Raw genomic sequence first — 20,420 nt, 5'->3', positions numbered from 1 at the left:
GACACTGTAACCCTAGAATTCAGCCATTTCCATTCAAGGTCAGAGGATACAGCAACTTCTGTTAGGAGTATGATGCATCGCACCCCATAGGCGATCTGTAAGGACCACTATGGTTACAGTATACTGTATGTACTTCATTTATTAACATTATGTACTTGGAGATGGCAATTTTTTTTTCACACTTAATATAATTAAAAATACAAATTACAACAATGGATTTTTTAAGGACATCACATTTTCTCAAGGTAAAAATCAACACATATGACAATGACCTTTTTCTAGGCAGCATGACTTTTTAACAAGATCATCAATGATGTAACTGAGTGACATTATATAAGAAAATGTAGAACCTGATATTCATGATATTAATAACAGCAGAATCTTCAGAATATATTTTCATCAAATCATTATGGTAGTGAGTAAACAAAACTGCTACAGTAATACTACAGTCACATTATTGGAAAACAAAAGTATTACTCAAGCCATTCGAACTTCATGTACCATTACTGTATATGTAATAAGGGGCATCAGATCTCATCTCTGAGATTTAAGTTTCAGAACAAAATGTACTGAAAACTGAGCTAACTATGGACACGAAACTTCAAACTATAATCTGGCAGATTATTCAGTAATATGCTGTGCAAAACATAAAGCAAGCTTGACTAAGGAATATAGTGCACAGTGTATGTAACTACTAACTACTAAATAGGTTGCTAGTGTCACTGATAAGCAAAATGCAATCGAATATGTTCTAGCAAATCTCCTTTGTTTGAAGCTGTGTGAGGGCAATGGGTACACATAAACTGTTTCTCCCCCTCCAGGTGGGTCCTCATGTGTCGCTTGAGGTGACTGCTGACTGTTGACTGGTAAGGACAACGAGGGCAATTGTACGGTTTTTCTCCTGTGTGTTTGCGAAGGTGGATCTTGAGACTACTCTTGCGGTTACATCGGAAGGGACAGTGCTGGCAGGCAAATGGCTTCTCCCCAGTGTGAGTCAGGATGTGGTACTTGAGGTGTGAGGACTGGAGGGTCGTGTAGGAGCAAAAAGGGCACGGGAGGGATTTACTCGAGGAGGAGGGAGGCTGACTTCTCCCCTCTGTGGACCTCACAGTCAACCCAGCCTCACTCAGCAGCTTCATCTGTTGAAAATTGCTATCTTACTTAGGTGGAATATTAAATAAGAGAATACAACTTGAAAAACTTTGTCAGTCACCAGCATTTAGATGTATCCTGCTAGTCAAGAGAATTGTTTAGGTAAGACACACAGCATCCATCAAAAACTCTGATATTATATTCATGCATAGATTAACAAAGGTGATTAGACTACGCACATTACAGTATGAAAGACTACAATGTTCTGATATTAAACATACAATATGAGTTCTATAATATTAAAGCAAGAATAAAAAAAAAAATTCTTTACCTTATGATGTGTGCATCTTGTTCTCATATAGGAAACATAATGGTTCCTCAGTAATGTGTTCCAGTTGTATGAACCAGCTGATAATGTTAACTTTCATGTATGCCACTCTATATGTCAAGCAATATAAGGTACGTTTACAGTCTTCGTAGATAAACTTTCCTACCTATTTCCAGTTTCTTCCCAGCATTCACAGTTGTGTAAACTTTCAACTGCAACAGTGTGAGGAGAAAATGCCAGGCAAACAACTCCTATATCTGGCACCTGCTCTTCACACTACAAAGGAGTTTCTAGCACAGTAATGCATTCAGTCTTTTCCAAATACCAGTGCATTCAGCCTTTTCCAAACACCTGTACCATACTACAGTTATAACATTCAAGTTAGTACATGTTTTCATGTGTTATATGGGACATTCATAAATATTCAGCCTCAAAGCTACTCACAAATAATACAGGCCCAGTGAAAATGACAGATACTCATAAACTGGATAATTCTATATTATAATAACACATTCTTACAATGTGTAATGCTTTACACATGGCATTGTACATTTATCAGCATACAATATAACTACAGCACCTGTCAACCTTTGTAATATACTGTACATAACATAATCAAACACTAACCTTGCACAGTTCAACAACTACATTCTCAGTGTGAAGAGTTTTGTTTTTGTTTGTTTGTACGATAAGGTGTCTTTAACCTCCTAAATCTGGGTCACGTTTCTTTTTAATTTTTCTTCCTTGTGAGACGATTTTATTCAACTTAAGAAGAACATCTTGCACTGATGGGGTTTATTAAGGGTATATTAATCCCATCCAGTTTGAACAATCTATCCTAAGCTTAATAAAATTGTCATGAGTGGGCAAAAGTAAAATGAAAACGATATCCCCAGGCTCAATTGGTTAAGTTCTTAAAATTAAAATGCTTCCTGTGAGACATGGATGGATTTCAAGATTAATAAACTAAATACTGAATTAAATATGAAAACAAGCATATTTCTGGGTCAAAACATTCAATTATCAAACAGCAGCAAATCAAGTTTCTAAATATTGTACTACACAGTAATTTTCTAAAATTTTGACGGGGATGAATTCCCTGCCTTACTTAAATTCCATTTCGAAATTAAGGAAGATATATCTGCAGAAAGGAATATCAGTTAGATGCTAATATAAAGTATCCATTACTATATGAAAGTCTACTTAACAATCACATACTCTTAAAATATACCAAACTTGCTACTGTACAAACTGCAAAGTAAGACTAATGATGCCATAAGAAAACTCAGGATTCAAGATAACACAAATAATGAGATAAACAGACCAAACAAGGCAAGATGATTCATGAAATTAGAAAAAAAAAAAAAAAAAAATCACTGAATAAGAAAACTAAAACAAAATGGAATTTATAGCTGGTTTACTCTCACCTGACAGAGAACTGCTACCCCTCCATACTGAATGCCAAGATGTTATACGAGATGAGTGGTAAAATACATTGCTAGCTTTGATGAAATGCTAAGGGAATGATGCATGGATGTACGGTAATTTTATCTTATTTTGCCATTAAATATTGTAACAAGTTAAACTGGCTAAAACGGGGGACAAATCTCTGTCAGGTACGATCAAACTGACTATAGTGGAGCGAGGTGCTGGAAGGACGAGGATGGCAGCCAGTGTAGTGTAGGTCCATCATATCATCTGTATCAGGTCGGTGAGGGCAGTTATGGCAGCGTAGGGCTTGTCCCCCGTGTGGGCGCTCACATGCCTTTTGAAATTATTGACACAGTGTGTGGTGAAGGGACAGTAGGTGCACTTGTGAAGCTTTCTGCTGACGTGGCTCTTCATGAGTCCCATGGCTGCTGCCCTGCCGACCCTCGGACCACAGTGGCCCAGCACCATCTGTAGGGTAGGTTGGTCTTACTCATACGGCCACACCAACACCTTACCAACTAGACTCTTTACTTTAATTTGGTTCAAAACTGACATCTCTTCATCTCGAATGTTGAGTTATAACAAGAGAGTACCACAAAAAATAGTGCTAGATACGAAGATGTGCTATGGAAGAGCTGCAGAATGGTTGTATTGTCTTATTCTGCTGTAAAGGTATAAGATATACTGTATGCTGCAAAAAGAGTAAAAATCTCCATCAAGTTATGGTGAAAGAACTATAGTGATTCAAACAGCCCTACCAACAACCCAAGTGCATTACAGTTGGAGCAAGTCTGCAGTTTTATGGGAAAACATGAAATAAGGAAAACAAAAGAGGAGAGAGAACACTATATGATAAAATATGAGTGAATCAAGATAGCATACATAATAAGAGAAAACTGAATAAGAAAAGAAAAAAAATGAGCACATACCCACTGCATTACATCCGAACATATTCCACCAGTATTGCTAAATAGATAATTCATGTATATTTCTGAAGTGTTGCATTAAAACAGAGTAACAAATAATATGCTATTTTCCAGAGAGACAAAAGTCTCAGTCTCATTCTGCTGTTAGATACGCTTACTCGGCTTAATGGGGTCTCTTGGATTGAGGAATGGGAAACTTTCTCCTTTATTTCTTCATGTAACCCTGAGCTCCATCTTCACTTCAACTCTTATACAGCCACTTAATGAAAAGGTTGTACTGTATTTTCATATTCATAATGCTACCATCAGACCATCAGCTGGTAATATTAAAAGTTTGGAGGGTCTTCTAGTGGAGAAGGAGTTAATTATGGCTGTATCTAACTCCTCCAATTTGAAAAGCCTCCTCCAGGCTGAATAAAACACCTGGAGATAGCACAAATAAACCCCCACAGTGAAAGGATTAACCTGTAACATCCCAACCCCCAAAGACTTCACTGAACAGGTAACACTGCCATACGATCCACATAAAACAACGTAGACACAGTTAATCTGAGATTCCAAGCAGCTACTCTGAGATTCCAAGCAAACTTTTGAAATATACTTCAGGATTAAATATTACATTTTGAAAACTGAACTCACTATACCAACACCAATGACAAATATCATCCACAACAAACAGCAACCAATAAAAGTCTTTACTGTATGTCACCTTTTCCTTTTTAGTCTTCAGTATTATAAAAACACTGCCACTTTAACTGATACTTACCAAGCTGTTCCCCAGTTCCTAGTTTACAGCACTAAATATATGGAAAAAATTATTATAATATGGAACAAAGCCCTAACATATAATTAGGATCATATATTGCACTTACTGCAATATAAAATAACAACACTCTAATACCCTCCACTCAACATGCACAAACTAAGTGCAAAACAAATATAATACTGTCCCTTGAGTAACATGCCTAATATACTGCTACTCACTGAAAACATTAAAAACACATTCGAACAATGCATTCCAGGTTCCAAAAATTCACAATAGTCACAGGCACTGACTTCATATGTCACAAAAAACCAGTCCTGATACATATATGACTGACGGTCTGAAGAAGTGTACATCAAGACAACATGCTTAACACACGCCAAGCCACATACGAATCATTTTGGTAAGGAGGCAGTACTGGTTTATTGAACTGGCACAAAACAACCTTAACCATCCATGTCTACTATATGTACAACCATACAGACACATTAAGACACTAAGATCCACCCCATAAAGCTACAACAATAACATTCCACCATTTGGAAATGTATGTAGATGCAAACAACAGCTCCATACGCATATCGCTAAATTCGCAACAGACAACCTAAGTTTTTACGCCCCTGCTAACAAGCACAGCCTCCACACATCAAAAACTCAAGACACAAATTGAAAGGTCAGGCAAGGTGTGACTCTAGACAATGTATCAAGCAGCACCCACCCATACTCTGATACAAACACTTATCGAAAATAAAGTAAATTCGTAAATGATACACGTATACATTCTATTATACAAACCACAATCTTAGGATATTCCAAAACAGTATTCTATTCAGGAATATCTGTACTTTGATGTAAAGAAAAATTCTGGCTTAATTCCAATACTATATTTTCACATGTAGTATATACTGTATATACACAATCTTGCAAATGCAACTTATTCATAATTATGTAGGTACAGTACTTCACTGTTCCAAATGAAACTGATATATAGTAATACTTTACTAGCACATTCTGTATACCATCAACTTGAGAAAAAAATGGTCACAGTCAACTAATGTCACTCCACTGCTCATTCAAAGTGCATTCAGTAAGCACTTCACTGTATTACACCAGAATACCAAGAGTACATAATTAAAATGTGAAACTAGGCAGTTCATTGAAGGTGCTGCTTCATTATTTACAGCTTCATCTTTGATGCTGAATGTAGCTAACAGAAATAAGTTGTGCTGTATAATTACACATGAAATATCAACCTATAAATAAAGCCCGTGAACTATTCCAAACTTGGACCTGTCACAAAAAACAATGGTCTTTATTCTCCCTGAGCAAGTATTGGTACTCCAGTGTTTACACATGTGTGTGTATATACTATGTATATATATATATATATATATATATATATATATATATATATACAGTACATGAAAAATTGATATTCCATAAAGGACGAACAAAATACCGGTAGCATTCAAAGAAAAAAGGAATTTATTTTTCTTTTGAAATTAAACATCTAAATGCTGTCATACTGCTTTAGTTGGCTGCGTATCCCATACTCTTGACAACTAATTAGAGTTTGTTGAGGGGTGTGCCATGTAACCATGATGAACTAGCTCATGATTATCCACAGCACTCTTCCGAAAAGACTGATAAGGGCAGCTTTTGCAGGCATAAGGTTTTCCTCTGCTATGTGTACTAAGGTGCCGTTTGAGATGATTATTTGAGTTGGATCTATACGAGCAGTGAGGACATGCATAGGGCTTTTCACCGGTATGTGTAAAAACATGTCTTTTATAGTTTGTGTTAAAATAGGTGGTGTAGGGGCAGTAGGGGCACTGATGCTTCCTCTTGCTACCCAGGCCCCTGACTAGCCCAGACGCGCCTCCACTGCTGACCTTCGCGCCTACTTGGCTCACCTCAACCTGTTGGGTACGTTCGACTTACTCAAAAGTTGTAAACAACCAATGATTCAACCCTCTCTTAATATGAAACTCTTCTTATAGCAACATTAAGCACACCAGTAACACTACTGTATACAATTCAGTGATGAATGATACAGTAAAATACACTTTACAGTGACTATGCGTCAACCAAAAACACATTCTATGTAACAAGTTGATAGAGGCATTTTTATACACAGAAGTTAATACTGTATAGGAAAACCAGCATCAATGCCTTGCTGCTTACCAAGTTGTATGTGAGCCAAACAGACAAAGGGAATAGTAGATTACTAAACAATTGTCCCATTTTACTACTGTGTATACACTGTCATGTTCAATAGGAAAAAAAAAATAAATAAATAAATTGTTTCCTTAACTTCACCTGGTTTTCTTTTGACAATAGCACTATGTTAAACATTAATGTATATTTATATAAAAGAAATGCAACTTAAAAGCAAATATACATAATCTTTCTTACTTCAGGGATTCTCCTCAACTCTGTACAGTATAATGAGAACTATCTTTAAGATTACTTTTTCTTATATATTTCTCTTATTCTTAGTTACTCCTCTTCCTCCCCTCTGTTTCTCAGTAATGTACTACAGTATTTCACCACTTCACAAACTTCCATTAAAAAAAAAAAAAAAAAAAAAAAAAATCTGGACATAAACACAACCTTACTTTTACAGATTCAGTCAACTTACAAACATCCTTCTTATGCACATTTTCATATGCCCAATATTTCTTAATACATTTCCATATCATACTTATGTGTCTTCACAAACAACACAATAATTTCAACTTAAATGCTTTAAATACGCATACAAAGAAAAAAAAAAAAGATTCACAAGTATGCGCAATACTATATATTCACCAAATGCCACAATATCATATCATAACACTGTCATAAGCTCACTTATTATAAGGTTATGGTTAAATATTAAGACCATGAACACTTGATACATGCCTTCGCAATTCTATGCCATCGGTACTAATATGATTGCATACGGGACACTGAAACTGACTATTTCTCACATGAGTCAAAAGATGCCGACTAAAATTCTGCTTTGTAATTGCACTATAAGAGCAGAGGTGACAAGAATAAGGCTTTTCCCCCGTGTGAGTCCGCATGTGATTCCTTAGGTTCGTGTTGAAGTTAGTGGTGTAATCACAGTAAGTGCACTTGCGGTTCTTGGTGCCCCTTTGTTGCGAGCTTCCTGTCCTGCCTCGACCCACAACGCCTCCCTCCAGCCCCACCTGTTGAGTACGTCTCACTTATTCATCTTGAACACAGTGCATTGTCAGCTATACACTTTTTAATCTAACCTGGCCTAAAATTAGCACATCTCCTTGAATGCTGCTCTATAACAACTGATAAACACTTTCAGTGTGATGCTTGCCACAAAGAAGTGATAGGGAAAGAATGTAGAGCTGTAGCTTTGTCATTTTCTGCCCCTCAGGACCGCGAAATAAACTACCAAAGGATGAACATCTGGGCCAAGCCAAGGTATAAGGGATTATAGTTTGGGAGGTCAGAGTAGTTTAGTTCAATTAAATGCTGACCACTGAACAACCAAAACACAGCACAGTAAAATGTAAGCTTGTACCACTGTCAGGAAAGTAAAGCTGGATATTATAACACTAACAGCAGTTTTTAGTCCCTCCTACAGATACTTCCAAATTTTGCCTCAGGTTGTCTTCTTTCTTTTTCAAGAAGCTACAGAGGTGAGAACGACTTATACATGAGAGGAAATGTTACAATGATGCATACCCAACAAGTCTCCAGAAAAAGCTGTGCCTTTTCTCACTTAAACAATTAATGATGGCTACGAAGCATCATCTTATAATATTTTTAGTTTGTCTATCTAGGTACAAGTGAATGCTAATGATGAATGAATAAGCTTCCATGGTATGTTGTCAGTGTGACAGTTTTATCATAAAATAGGGTACCATACGTTTTTATCATTTTTCTGAACACACATTCATATGCCACATGATGACTTTTAACCACGAAGTCTGTGGAAAGTCCACGTAAAATATACACACATTATACCATAATCATCATCTTAACCCTATACTCCTCAAACAAAATGGGTGGATAGGATTCACAAACAGGAAAAGGAAAATACAAACCTAGAACTATCCATCCATCCATCCATCATCCAATCCTATGTTGCCCCATGAGCAGCAAAGGAGCCTGGGGTTAGGCAAGTTGGCCCTGACACTTAAGATGAGAGTGACCAGCCTCCCTCATCCCTGAGTGGCATAACATGAGCATTAAACCCCATCCAACCCTTGGATTTAAACCTACACAGGCTCAATCCAACTGGACCGCCTTAATTACCCACTAAACCACCAAGGCACCATAATTTGGTTGTATGGTTACCACCCAGCATAGTAAATGGTTTCCTGGTGTACAGGAAATCATTTGGCTTGTCACTCAGAGTAGAGTCATCCATAGGCAGAAGGAAGAGGATAGAATGAAGGAAAGACAGAAGAGGGAGTGTAAAGTCACCCGTAGACAGAAGGAAGGAGAGACAGAAGAGGAAGGAATGAAGAGAGGAAAGGGCAGACAACCAAAGCAGCACTACTGTACATTGAGTGAGTGGATGGTGAGCACCCCACCTACCACTATCTAGAACTGTCAACAAAGGATTAAGCCTCTCAAAGTATTTGGAACAACCCAACATGCATAAGCCTTCCATACTGTCAGCTTTAATTGATCAGACTGCTCAACAACGCCCCTGGAGTGGAACAATTTCACCAACTGCTGGATAAAAAAGTGACACTTGTGTTATGTACTAAGAAGAAAAAAAAAAAGACTTTGAATAATGCTGAATGTGATCACGTAGGATTCCAACCACCTTGATGAAATTTTACTTCAAACTGCACTGTGTGACATATCACACATTATTTGCTCAATACCTAGGAAAGTACAAAATTCACAATATCTTCCATTACGTCTAAACTAAATCATACTGTGATCTTAAGGCATACCATCTGATTACAATATGGAAGTCGCTACAATGAATAACCCTATCATCAGACAAACTTACAATAACAAAGCAACAGAGAATCTATCTGGTAAATACATCATCCGCTAACTGTGTTGTTCTATGGGAAAATTAACATTCAGATTCCAGAAAGTGGTAACACAAAACTTAAAAACTTGGAAGATATTGGGACCAAAAATTATATGCAAATACTGTACCAGTAACACTGACTCCATTGCATTCTGCAGATCACAAAGCAGCTCAAGCCATCAAAGATGGACTTGTTTATTCATTCTCATTGCTAGAGTATTAGCATATGCAAATTTTAAGCTATGTAAACATACATTACAAATTTTGTCCATGTTGTGATATAATGTGGCTTTTTAAATTTCCCTTTTGCACAGCACGATATGGGCAATAAGAGCAGGCATATCTTCGTTCTCCAGTGTGGGTGCAAAGATGCTTCATGAGATGATCTTTTGTTGTAGAACGATAGGGGCAGTAGGTGCAAGCAAAGGGTTTCTCTTTTGTGTGGGTGCGTAAGTGGTGCCTGAGATTGGTTGTGACACTGGTAGAGTAGGAACAATGCGGGCATGAGTGCATCTTGTAGGAAGCAACTTGGCTGTGCGAGGCTCCTGGTCCACTTTTTCTGCCACACATCTGACTCTCAGTACCCAAGACAACCTGCAGAGGATGTCAGCTTAACTAGAATTCCTTGCACATATTGCCAAGTTGTATTTTTAAACTAATGCATCCATACGAGAATTCATCATAATTCAAAGAATGAAGAACTGCATGCATTAACTTAGCCACTCATAATTTGCAATGTATTTTTGAGGGGACAAAACAATGTGCATCTTATGGTATTCAGTTCCTGAAGATAAACACTCCCAATGATATACACTTATTTTCAAGTCAACCTATACCAGACTCTGTGTTTGATGCATAATGTCAACAGCACACAAATTAACATTTGTCTACTGAACTACTGTAGTTCAGCTTACTAAGCAATGATTCACGTATTGACAACTTTATGGTATCACAAGAAACAGCCAGCAACTGAGACTTATGGAAATATTACGTAGTGTCAGGAGAGTAAGTGTCAACAAGTGGGTTGGTGGAGGGTTAGTATCCCTCCCTGTAAAACATTTAACTCAGTCAAGTGGCCACCCCTTACGGGATTATGGCGTCTGGCAATAGATAGATAGATAGATAGATAGACCTCAGGGAAGGGATGCTACAATATATAGTACACATACAGTATAGGCAAACAGCAGAACCAAGTATATATATCACTGAAAACAGTACATATTATATACCAGCATATACCCACAACTTACTGTACAATCATCCTCATGAAACTATAAGGATAAAGAGAATACAAACAGGGGGTCTGGAAAATATTTATTTTTCATTACATCATTTTAGACAAAGACGGCCAAACTCAGTGCAGCCCTTTGCATGCTAAATACAACAGAGAAGTACAGTATTTCCTTCCCATGAATGAAATAATACCATAATAAACAGCTGTTTACATAGTAAGACCTTATACTGTGCTTGTTAAATGAGAATACACGGTAGCTCATCTAGAAAATTCTATGTAACAGATCCACTCAACTATGGAAATGTATACATACAGTATACATCAAGAAATCAATTACTGTATCTTTATTTCTTTAAAAAAAACTTAATTTATCATAATGATAGGAAAACTCAATACATGGAGACAAAGGAGATCGATATATGAAACTACAACTTTCAAAAGCTGTCACACGAAAAACCGAGCTTGGTTCTCCTGCAAAAATGTGTACGGAAACTTAAATAAAATTAATTTTTGAAAATATATAAACAGAAACTTGCTTTTAAGCAATAATAATAATAATATATAAACATCCCACAAAACCAATTCTACAGTCATTTACATTAGTACACAGCAAAAACTATGATCTCACAAAACGAAGTTTTAATATGCAGATTGGTGCTAGATTATGTACAGTAATTTTAAAGTTTCCAATCAAGGTATAAAACCTTAGTTACTGTATGTACAGTACATGCCATACAAAAAAAAAAAAAAAAAAAAAAAAAAAAAAAAAAAAAAAGCTAAACATTAACCTTTTCTGTATATGACATCTCTCAGGGCATTATTTTATTCAATATAGGAGGGAGCCATTAGAGTGAAGGAGTTTGAAACTGTCTCTATTAATTGCTTCACTACTAGAAGTCTCCTTACAAATGAATAAAATAATCTGAAGAATGAATATGATAAAAATGACACCACTGTAGTGATGAAGTTAAATGAGAAAACCACTTCTATACTACAATACTATACAGTACAACTCTAAGCATAATATTCTTTTTCCGTAACACAAAATTGATGTACTGTAAATATAAGTATTCAAGGAAACAAAACCAAATAATGACCAGGCCAAGTTCTTAAATAGCCATTACACCTCCATCCTGAAAAATCTACCTTGTATACTAGGCATAAACAATACAGTATCTCAAACCCTATGCTCATCCAATCAAGAGGCAAGATCTAGTAATTATTCATTCTCCAGGTTCACAGATTGCCACTTTCTACAACACTTTACTAATCTACGAGTATCTACTGAAGTTTCTGTGCAGAAGATGAGAGTGAAACAATGTCCTTGGCATATGCCAAAATTCGTAAAGAAATACTATATCTGTACTGTACTTATTAAATACTGTACAAACTAAATCTCTTAAGATCATTTTGTACATTTAAAATTCTATAAAGGCATCACACAATGCACTATAATATACACTTATAAAACAACTATCAGCCTTTATCCTTTATGGCAATACAATAATATTGATTTAAGAATATTTATTAATATCTTCCAACTTGGAATGGCAAAATGCAAATCTTTCCATCTTAATTTTCCCATGCAAAAGATTAAAATATTTATAAAATGTACCCAGAGTGGTTTCTTCTTTTTCTTTTACAAGGGTATAGTGTTCACTAGCAGAGATATGTTCATTATTCCTTATACAGAGTACTCATCCTGCTGCTATAGGACTTTTTTCCAATCGTATGAAACCTTGTGCTGGTGGGTATGTGGTATATGATTTGGTAGGTACTTCTAGTGTTTTAAACCTACTGATGTATGCTCATTTCATTAAAGTGCAGGTATATGCATTAAGGAGTTTCTACCCATCCATTCTGCCCTAAGCATGATATTCCAGTACCCTCATCAAGTTAAAGAAGGGAAGATATGTGCATGTACAATTTTCTACCCATCCACTCTGCCCTAAGCATGATATTTCTATACCCTCATTTCACTGAAAAAGTGCAGGTATGTGCATATATGAATTTCTACCCATCCACGCAGCTCTAGACAGCTCTGTAATGGTTGTGAATTGGGCCTATGTGGTACAGCATTTTTTTTTAACTCAAAATCAGTTCTAGAATAACCTAAAGATTCTGAAAATTTGTAACAGGACACACTGTATACTGTATTTCTTCTTATCTCTTCACATTATTCTAAAGCTGCATCTTCCTCTCATTCCAGGTCTGGGTTGACTACAGTTATCCAGACTATCCACCTCTTATCTGTGCAATAAAGGTTACCTGCCTCTGTCCATTTCTACTTTATAAACGCCCGACTGCATCTTGCACGCTGGTTTGCTAACTCTTTCAGTAAGTTTTCTTTCTCTCCTTACATTTGGTACCTAACATTATCCTTTCCACTCCTCTGTGACTCTTGCTATCCTTATATTTTGAAAAATGTTGTTATTCGAGGTTTATATTCAGTGTCACGTCATTCTTCTCTGTACATACTTCATCAGTAAGAAAATCCTCCCTACAATGACTCTCAATACCTCCATGCCATTCTCCACTGTATGTACTTCATTGGTAAGAATATCCACCTCATTTGTTGTTTCTCCCTCTGGTTCTTTCCAAGTCCATTTTATACTTTCATTCTTCTGAAAGAGGGTATTCATTACCGACTACACCCCCTTTCAGTTAATCCCATGAACATCTTGTCCCCTACTGTTGTACTGATGCATTCAGTATTATCATACAAAAGTTATCATCTAACTTATGCTAGTGTGTAAAATGGCTGAGAAAATAAGTCGATATTTAGCAAGCCAATATATAATGGTAAATGAGGATATAGACAAGACAGCTTCAAAACAAAATGGGTCAGTAATCACAAAGGCAGCAGAATGGAAGTGGAAGCTATGTTCACTGGTCTGAATATGAAAATAAAAGTACTGCATTTTAATTACAATAAGAATCTACAGCCATGTTACCCTAAATGATGAAACCAAATAAATTTTTAACACTTGAGTTCTTTCATCATCAAAGCAGTATGACATAGTTTAACTATCAGCTCTACATTATCAGAGTAGTATGTCAGAATTCAACCACTTGGTCTACAATCACCAGATTACATCACTGCTTTGGTTCACTGTATGGATAAGCTCTATATTCATCAGATTATGTCACTGCTTTGGTTCACTGCATGGCATACTCAAATGTTGCATGTTTCACAGCATGTCTCTTTAGCCTCTTTTTTGAGATAGCCGTATAAGGGCAATGTGGGCAGGCAAATGGCCGTTCACCTGTATGTGTCCTAATATGGTCCTCCAAACTCTGCTTAGTTATTGCCCGGTACGGACAGTGGGTACAAGAGAACGGCTTTTCCTGTGTGTGTGTGCGCATGTGGTTCTTTAGATTGGTGCTGACCGAGGACGTGTAGGGGCAGAAAGGACAGTTGTGTGACTTGACCGAATTGCGCATACCTGCACCGCCTCTAGCAGTCCTTCCCCTACTCGACGTCTGACAGTCTGTGTTCAGTCTCACCTGTAGAGGACACCAGGCTTACTCAACCTTGCTAAATCATGACTCACACACCCATCAATCAGCAAGAGATCTCACTGTTTCTATATCTTTCAAAGTACAAGCTTAAGATTCTACAGGAAGTATTTAAAGTACAGTACTTCCTACCAATGACAAATATATCTACCAATAACTATTGTACTTTCTACTTCTACATTTCTGTACCTCCTCTCATTTTCATATAACAATACAAAATGAGTACAGAAGCACTTCCTGAATTTCATATCCATTATCTGATCAGCACCAAATACTGTAAACTAGCATTATAACATGTCTATGAACCTACATCACAAGCTTGGGGCACAATGATACAGAAGGCTACAGGCAAAATACACCACCACAAAATATATACTGTATCTACTATGTAACATTACTACAGACAGCTAATGACATGGAAGGACTACTTGCAGAAATTGTACTTTAATCATGGTCTTCTTTTGTGTCAATGAGTGTGCTAGCAAACATCAATCAATTTTCAACAATATAAAGCAAGGCAATTGAAATTTTCTGTAATTTATGATAATGTGTGAGAACCAACAAACACAAGACTCTTTAAAGTAAAAACAGTAATCAGGATATATAAATGGGCATGGCTAAACAATTTTCTTAATCTCACTGTTCTCAATTTCAAAAACCTATGAAAGGAAGAGCTGAAATATAAACGAAATTCCATGTAAACATATTACCTTTACTATTTGATGCTTGTTATTTCTGTAATAATGGAACCTTCCATTCCGTAAGATGAACTTTAAAGATGATAGTGTAAATAAGTAAAATTTGGTATGTATCCATTAACAGTCAAGTGAACAATGTCACAGAATAATAGTGCCATGTAGTGAATGTAGAGAATTATGAGGGGTTTCCTTTGAAATGCAAAGCTAACATGTGGTTTCTCAATGCACTCTTTTCTCTGGCTCTATAGGAACAGTATTCACAAGCAAATGGCTTTTCTCCAGTATGGATAAGAATATGCCTGTTCAAACCCTGCTTTGTTGTCGCACCATATGTACATAATGGGCATGTGAAGGGTTTTTCTCCAGTGTGGGTTCGTATGTGTTCTGTCAAGGTCTTTTTCGTTGTGGTTCTATACTGACAGTAAGTACAGGAAAATGGTTTCTCCCCAGTGTGGGTTCGGAGGTGATTCCTATAGTTAGTAATGTAAATGGTGCCATAAGAACAATGGGGACACTTGTGCATTCTGTCAGAGGAGGGTGGGCGGCGTCTGGGAGGCGGGGGGGCACTAGGCTCACTCGTCTGACTGGCGCCTTCCGTATCCACCTGTTGGGAATGCCGGCTCTTGATAATGTGTTACCACTACCATACAAGTTAATGCATAACAGTGCTCATGCTAGTGTGGCAGTACAATACATGGTGTGAAACTTTTGTGTGTGCTTGTAGGTGTTTTCTCACAGATGTTTATAGTGATTTAACATATCCAGTGTGCTCATACTCATCTACATATATACACACATTCATGTGTGTGTACACACACACACAAACACACACACACACACACACACACACACACACACACACAGACACACACACACACACACACACACACACACACACACACACACACACACACACACACACACACACACACACACACACACACACACACACAATAACTGCAGTGTAAGAAAATAAGTATTCACAAATTTAAAATCATATCTATATCTGCATCTGGAAAGCATGTCCAAAAAATATTGAAGCATACAGCACGATAAATGAAACACAGTTCTGGCAATCTTATAAGAAGATTATTTTAATAAGATTCCCGGTACAATTATACAATGCTTTATCACTGTATAAATCCCGACAAGTAGCATAAAAATACTAACTTAAGAACACTCTATTCACTTACTGTAGTTCAAAATATCACTCAATAAACTAGCTGAAAACTAAACTTACACAGGATGAAAAAAAAAAAAAAAAAAGAATTATTGTACCTGAGCAAGGTAAAACACTGAAGTGCTTCATATATACACATATAAAAATGATGCCACGATTCCTCCCATGGAATCCCTGTACTGGGGTTGGCCATGGTACAGCTGATGTTTTCTCTGCACTCAAAGCTAAACCAACTGCCAAAAAACTGGCTAATTACTTCCCATCAGTCACTGGAAACTGTTGGAACAGAAAAACTGAATGTATAGTAAAATAAATGTAACAATGTGTTAGTCTCAGCTTGAACTCTGAAACAGTGTACTTGTGGCTGAATGTTTTCTGCCTATAAGTGATGACTGTTTGGTTAGTTACCAAGCTTGTAACCACATTCCCTCTCATGGAAGTACTTCCCATGGTTGAAGGCAGCCATCCAACTACTACTGTACCTAAACTCAACTGAGGAGAATAGTTCCAAAACCACACACAGGCTAGAGACTGTGACTGGATTGTAAAGTTAACCAGTACTGTAATTTTCAGTCCTTTTTATTATTAAAAGAGTACTGCACATTTTCTTTAAAACAGCCAAGAGAAAGTACAGATATTGGCAGGAATTAAGTATAAAAATCAAGAATTATGGCACAAACTTAAAACTTGTACCATGATGCTGCAATCCAGTACTACTGATTGACCACAAATACACAGAGTATATATATTATTCCCCACCTTAATTTCCAGCTTATTTTGTTGGACAAGTGGTGCTGATGTAGCACAGTACCTGTATTGGTACTGTACATACCGTATTCATGAACATTCAATGCTTCCTGAGACTAGTGTGTGTAATATCATGAATGCAAATTATGTGTTTCTATAGTGGGGTATGTTCAGGGAAAGCTCTTTTAAGAAGGTTTGTGAATAAAGTGAGTGCTTTGTGTGTGTCTGTACAAAACTTCTCTAAATGAAAGAATATGAATGATTACAGTAGTACACCTTCAGTACAAATCTAACGGGTGAACGCTTTATATTGTTCATTCTCAAATTTGTGTAGCACATAACAGTACAGTTATAATGATGGAAACCTCATGGTTAAGGATAAGTAAGATGTGGCTGTCCTTAACCCCTTCAGCATGATGATGGTTAGCATTACATTAAACTGCAAAGTACTGCAAGCACCTGGTAATTCTATGGTTGAATTAACCCTTTTGTGCACAGCAATAAGTTTCTGGTGGGATGAGTCTATATACAATACTCTCTAGGCCAAAGGAGGTCTGAAGAGCAGTCAAGCAATTTTTTTTATTTTCTTGGTTCTGTGATGCGATTCAGGTCGAAACAACTTTTAAGAGGTAAGTCTTGCAACTCAAATCATGTCCAAATACCAATTTATGTGATATTTCTCATGACACAATTTGCATCACCATGCATCTTTAGTACGAAATTTTGGTGACGAGAATCTGGTCATGGCACGTGAAAGGGTTAACTAGATATTGTTGACTTCACAGTCTCTCTTGGTTACGAAGACTGTGACACTGTGTGCTGTACAGGCATCCCTGTTCATACGTAAAACTGAAATAGGGACTTGCACTGTAATTATGACTACTGCATGTCCTAGTCTGAGGAAAGACTGGGACTTTGAAAGCACAAATGTCTGCCTTGATGACCCTCACGAAGTTGACAGGAACTAACCTAAGTCTACTTTTACAGTACTGTATCACAAGTTACAGTACAGTATTATACTGAACCAGCACTGTAAAGGTGCAGTACAGAATATCATGATTTATCTTAGGATTTGTAGGGCAAAATGATGATTCTCAAGCATGAAGGAAAAACCCACTATCTCTTATGACACGTGAAAATAAGGGATAATCCATCTTATAGGCTTTTTCTTGGATGCAAGTGTTGACCAAGGTTAACAATATGACTTATCTCCAAGCTGCAAGAACTAATTCAACCTCCATATCTAAACCCTAATTGAAAAATCATCTTGCAATTACCCCATGTTTCCTTGCGATGTATTTATACTGTTTAATGGTGGTTTAGTGGATAATTAGGACACTACAATCGGATTGAGCCTGTGTAGGTTTATATCCAAGGGATGGTTGGGGTTTATTGCTCACATAAAATGCCCCTCAGGGATGAGTGAGGTTGGTCACTCTCATTTTAAATGTCGGGACTGATTTGCCTAGCCCCAGGCTCCTATGCTCCTCATGGAACAACACAGGATTAGATGAAGTATGTATGTATGTATGTATGTATACAAATAGGAGGACTGCTACTTCGGCATACTTGGTACTAATATACGTGGATTCCAGTCATGTGATACACAAACTGATACTTATGTTCCTTATATGCGCCTAAACTTATTTTTGTACATTCAAATATCACTGGGATACCATAGACCAGGTGAGACATAATGTGCATTTGCCTCAACCTGGGCAGTGTGGGAGTGTGTAGGCCTGGAGTAGTCCTTGGGTGTGTTCTCACTCTGGTTTTACCCAATTTGTGCACTTTGTCTTGGTCAATATCACATGCCTTCCAAATGCAAGAATGATGATTCAGAGGCCATCCCCAGGAAACAGACAAAGCCTATGATGTAAAAAAAGAAAGGCTGTGATACAAAGAACAATAAAAACTCTTGTTATGTAACAATCTTATGGTGTTTAGTGCATTTCAAAACCTATTGGAACAAATGATACAAAGAACAATAAAAACTCTTGTTATGTAACAATCTTATGGTGTTCTTTAGTGCATTTCAAAACCTATTGGAACAAGTGTTCAATCCCAATACCAGTCCAGAATGAAGCAACCATACTGAATGAGTTGAACCAAGCGAAGGGTCCCTACATGAAAACTCTTCACTTTCTCCAGCAACAAGCCAAACAACAGAGTACTGTTCATTTCATTTATGAAGGCTCCAACATGCTTGCATGCACTGACCTTGGTTACCTAATGGGGGCTCTCTATGCTGCTCGATCTCTGGCAGTCTCCCTGTTCAGTCCGTTGTTCCTGAGGACACACTCTGTACTGTATGGACCAATAATCTCCCCTCTCACTTCAGACACTAAGCTATCTGCCACTACCTTTAATGTGTCCTGCATCCTTGACTTCTCTCAACACCAACAGGCACCCCCAAACCATCAAACTTTAAACTATGAACTTTAACATGGGCTCCAACTCCACCTCATTGCCTCTCGGAGGTCTCCTCAGACAACACTTTCAGCGGCATCCCTGATGACCCACCCAACTCCACTTCCAGCAACTCAAGTTGTGCAGATGACTTTTTTTTTTTTAAATACAAAAATAAACTGTAAGTAAACACCAAATAAAACACTATTCCTATCTTTTTCATCTTTACCATGTCGCACAACCAGATAGGTCACAGGATAAAAGAACAGCCTAAACACCTTTAGCCTGAATACATTTTTCTTGACTTATCCTTGCTATCTCAAAAAATTTAACTAATGAAAAACCTATAAAGTATCAGCAGTAGCTCACAACCCCAGTATGTCTGGCTGAGCAGACCCATCAATAGCAAGAAAGCAACTACCCATGCAGGGCTGTCCCATGACAAGAATGGATGTTCTCTTATGGTGAACAGCACCTTGCCACAACCAGGTGTGAGAAAAAGTGAAGGTTTGGTTCCTGGATGGACACTACATTTGCATCCCTATGCCCAGTTAACAGGGATACTACTGTATGGTAGGCTCCAAATCACCAATTTGTTTTGTTATATGATTTCCACACAGCATTGTAAATGGTTTCCTGAGTTGCATGAAACCATTAGGGTTGTTACTCAATGTCATCACCTAAAGAGAAAGTAGGCAGCACTATGCCACCGCCAACCACAGTGTTAGCAAAACAGGCTAATGAAGACTACTTGTACATAAAATTCTATTTTGTTTGAAGTCTGGTCAGAGCAAAACAAAATCACCAGTGGATAGCAAGAAGAAAATACAACATTATATCATCTGCTGAAGGGGTTAAATCTGATGAAGATTTAACTTGCCATACAAAAAAAAAAACAAGCACAGTAAAGAATACCCAGGAAAAGGGAAAACCACACTGCTGCCTGCCACTCATTTTTAAAATAATTATTGCATTTCTTGGCTTATTTGGTCTCATGGAATATATTTTGCTTTATTCCTGCAACCATCAGACAATTTTAGTTTACTTATGACAGACCTCCAGTACTGACGGGG

The 20,420-nt window shown here is 37.3% G+C and overlaps 1 protein-coding gene across 5 annotated transcripts in view; it reads right to left on the bottom strand.

The window, feature by feature from the left end:
- Positions 1 to 356: 356 nt before the first annotated feature.
- Positions 357 to 20,420, bottom strand: part of LOC145391949 (uncharacterized) — a 78,185-nt gene continuing 58,121 nt past the window's right edge. For 2 of the 5 annotated variants that reach the window (XM_080266439.1, XM_080266440.1), the window contains exon 6: positions 357 to 1,139. In XM_080266439.1, the coding sequence (XP_080122565.1) occupies positions 720 to 1,139 (420 nt within the window). In that variant the 3' untranslated portion in view covers positions 357 to 719. Of the gene's footprint in view, positions 1,140 to 1,912; positions 3,320 to 5,550; positions 6,460 to 14,869; positions 15,616 to 20,420 lie in introns of those variants that run through there. The other 3 variants (XM_080266444.1, XM_080266441.1, XM_080266438.1) reach the window with 3 other exon arrangements.

The sequence above is a fragment of the Coenobita brevimanus genome, chromosome 20 (genome assembly GCF_032717465.1).
Source record: "Coenobita brevimanus isolate Jiangsu-jjx chromosome 20, ASM3271746v2, whole genome shotgun sequence".
In the NCBI taxonomy this organism is placed as follows: domain Eukaryota; kingdom Metazoa; phylum Arthropoda; class Malacostraca; order Decapoda; family Coenobitidae; genus Coenobita; species Coenobita brevimanus.
This window is presented reverse-complemented; position numbering and strand designations above follow the sequence as displayed.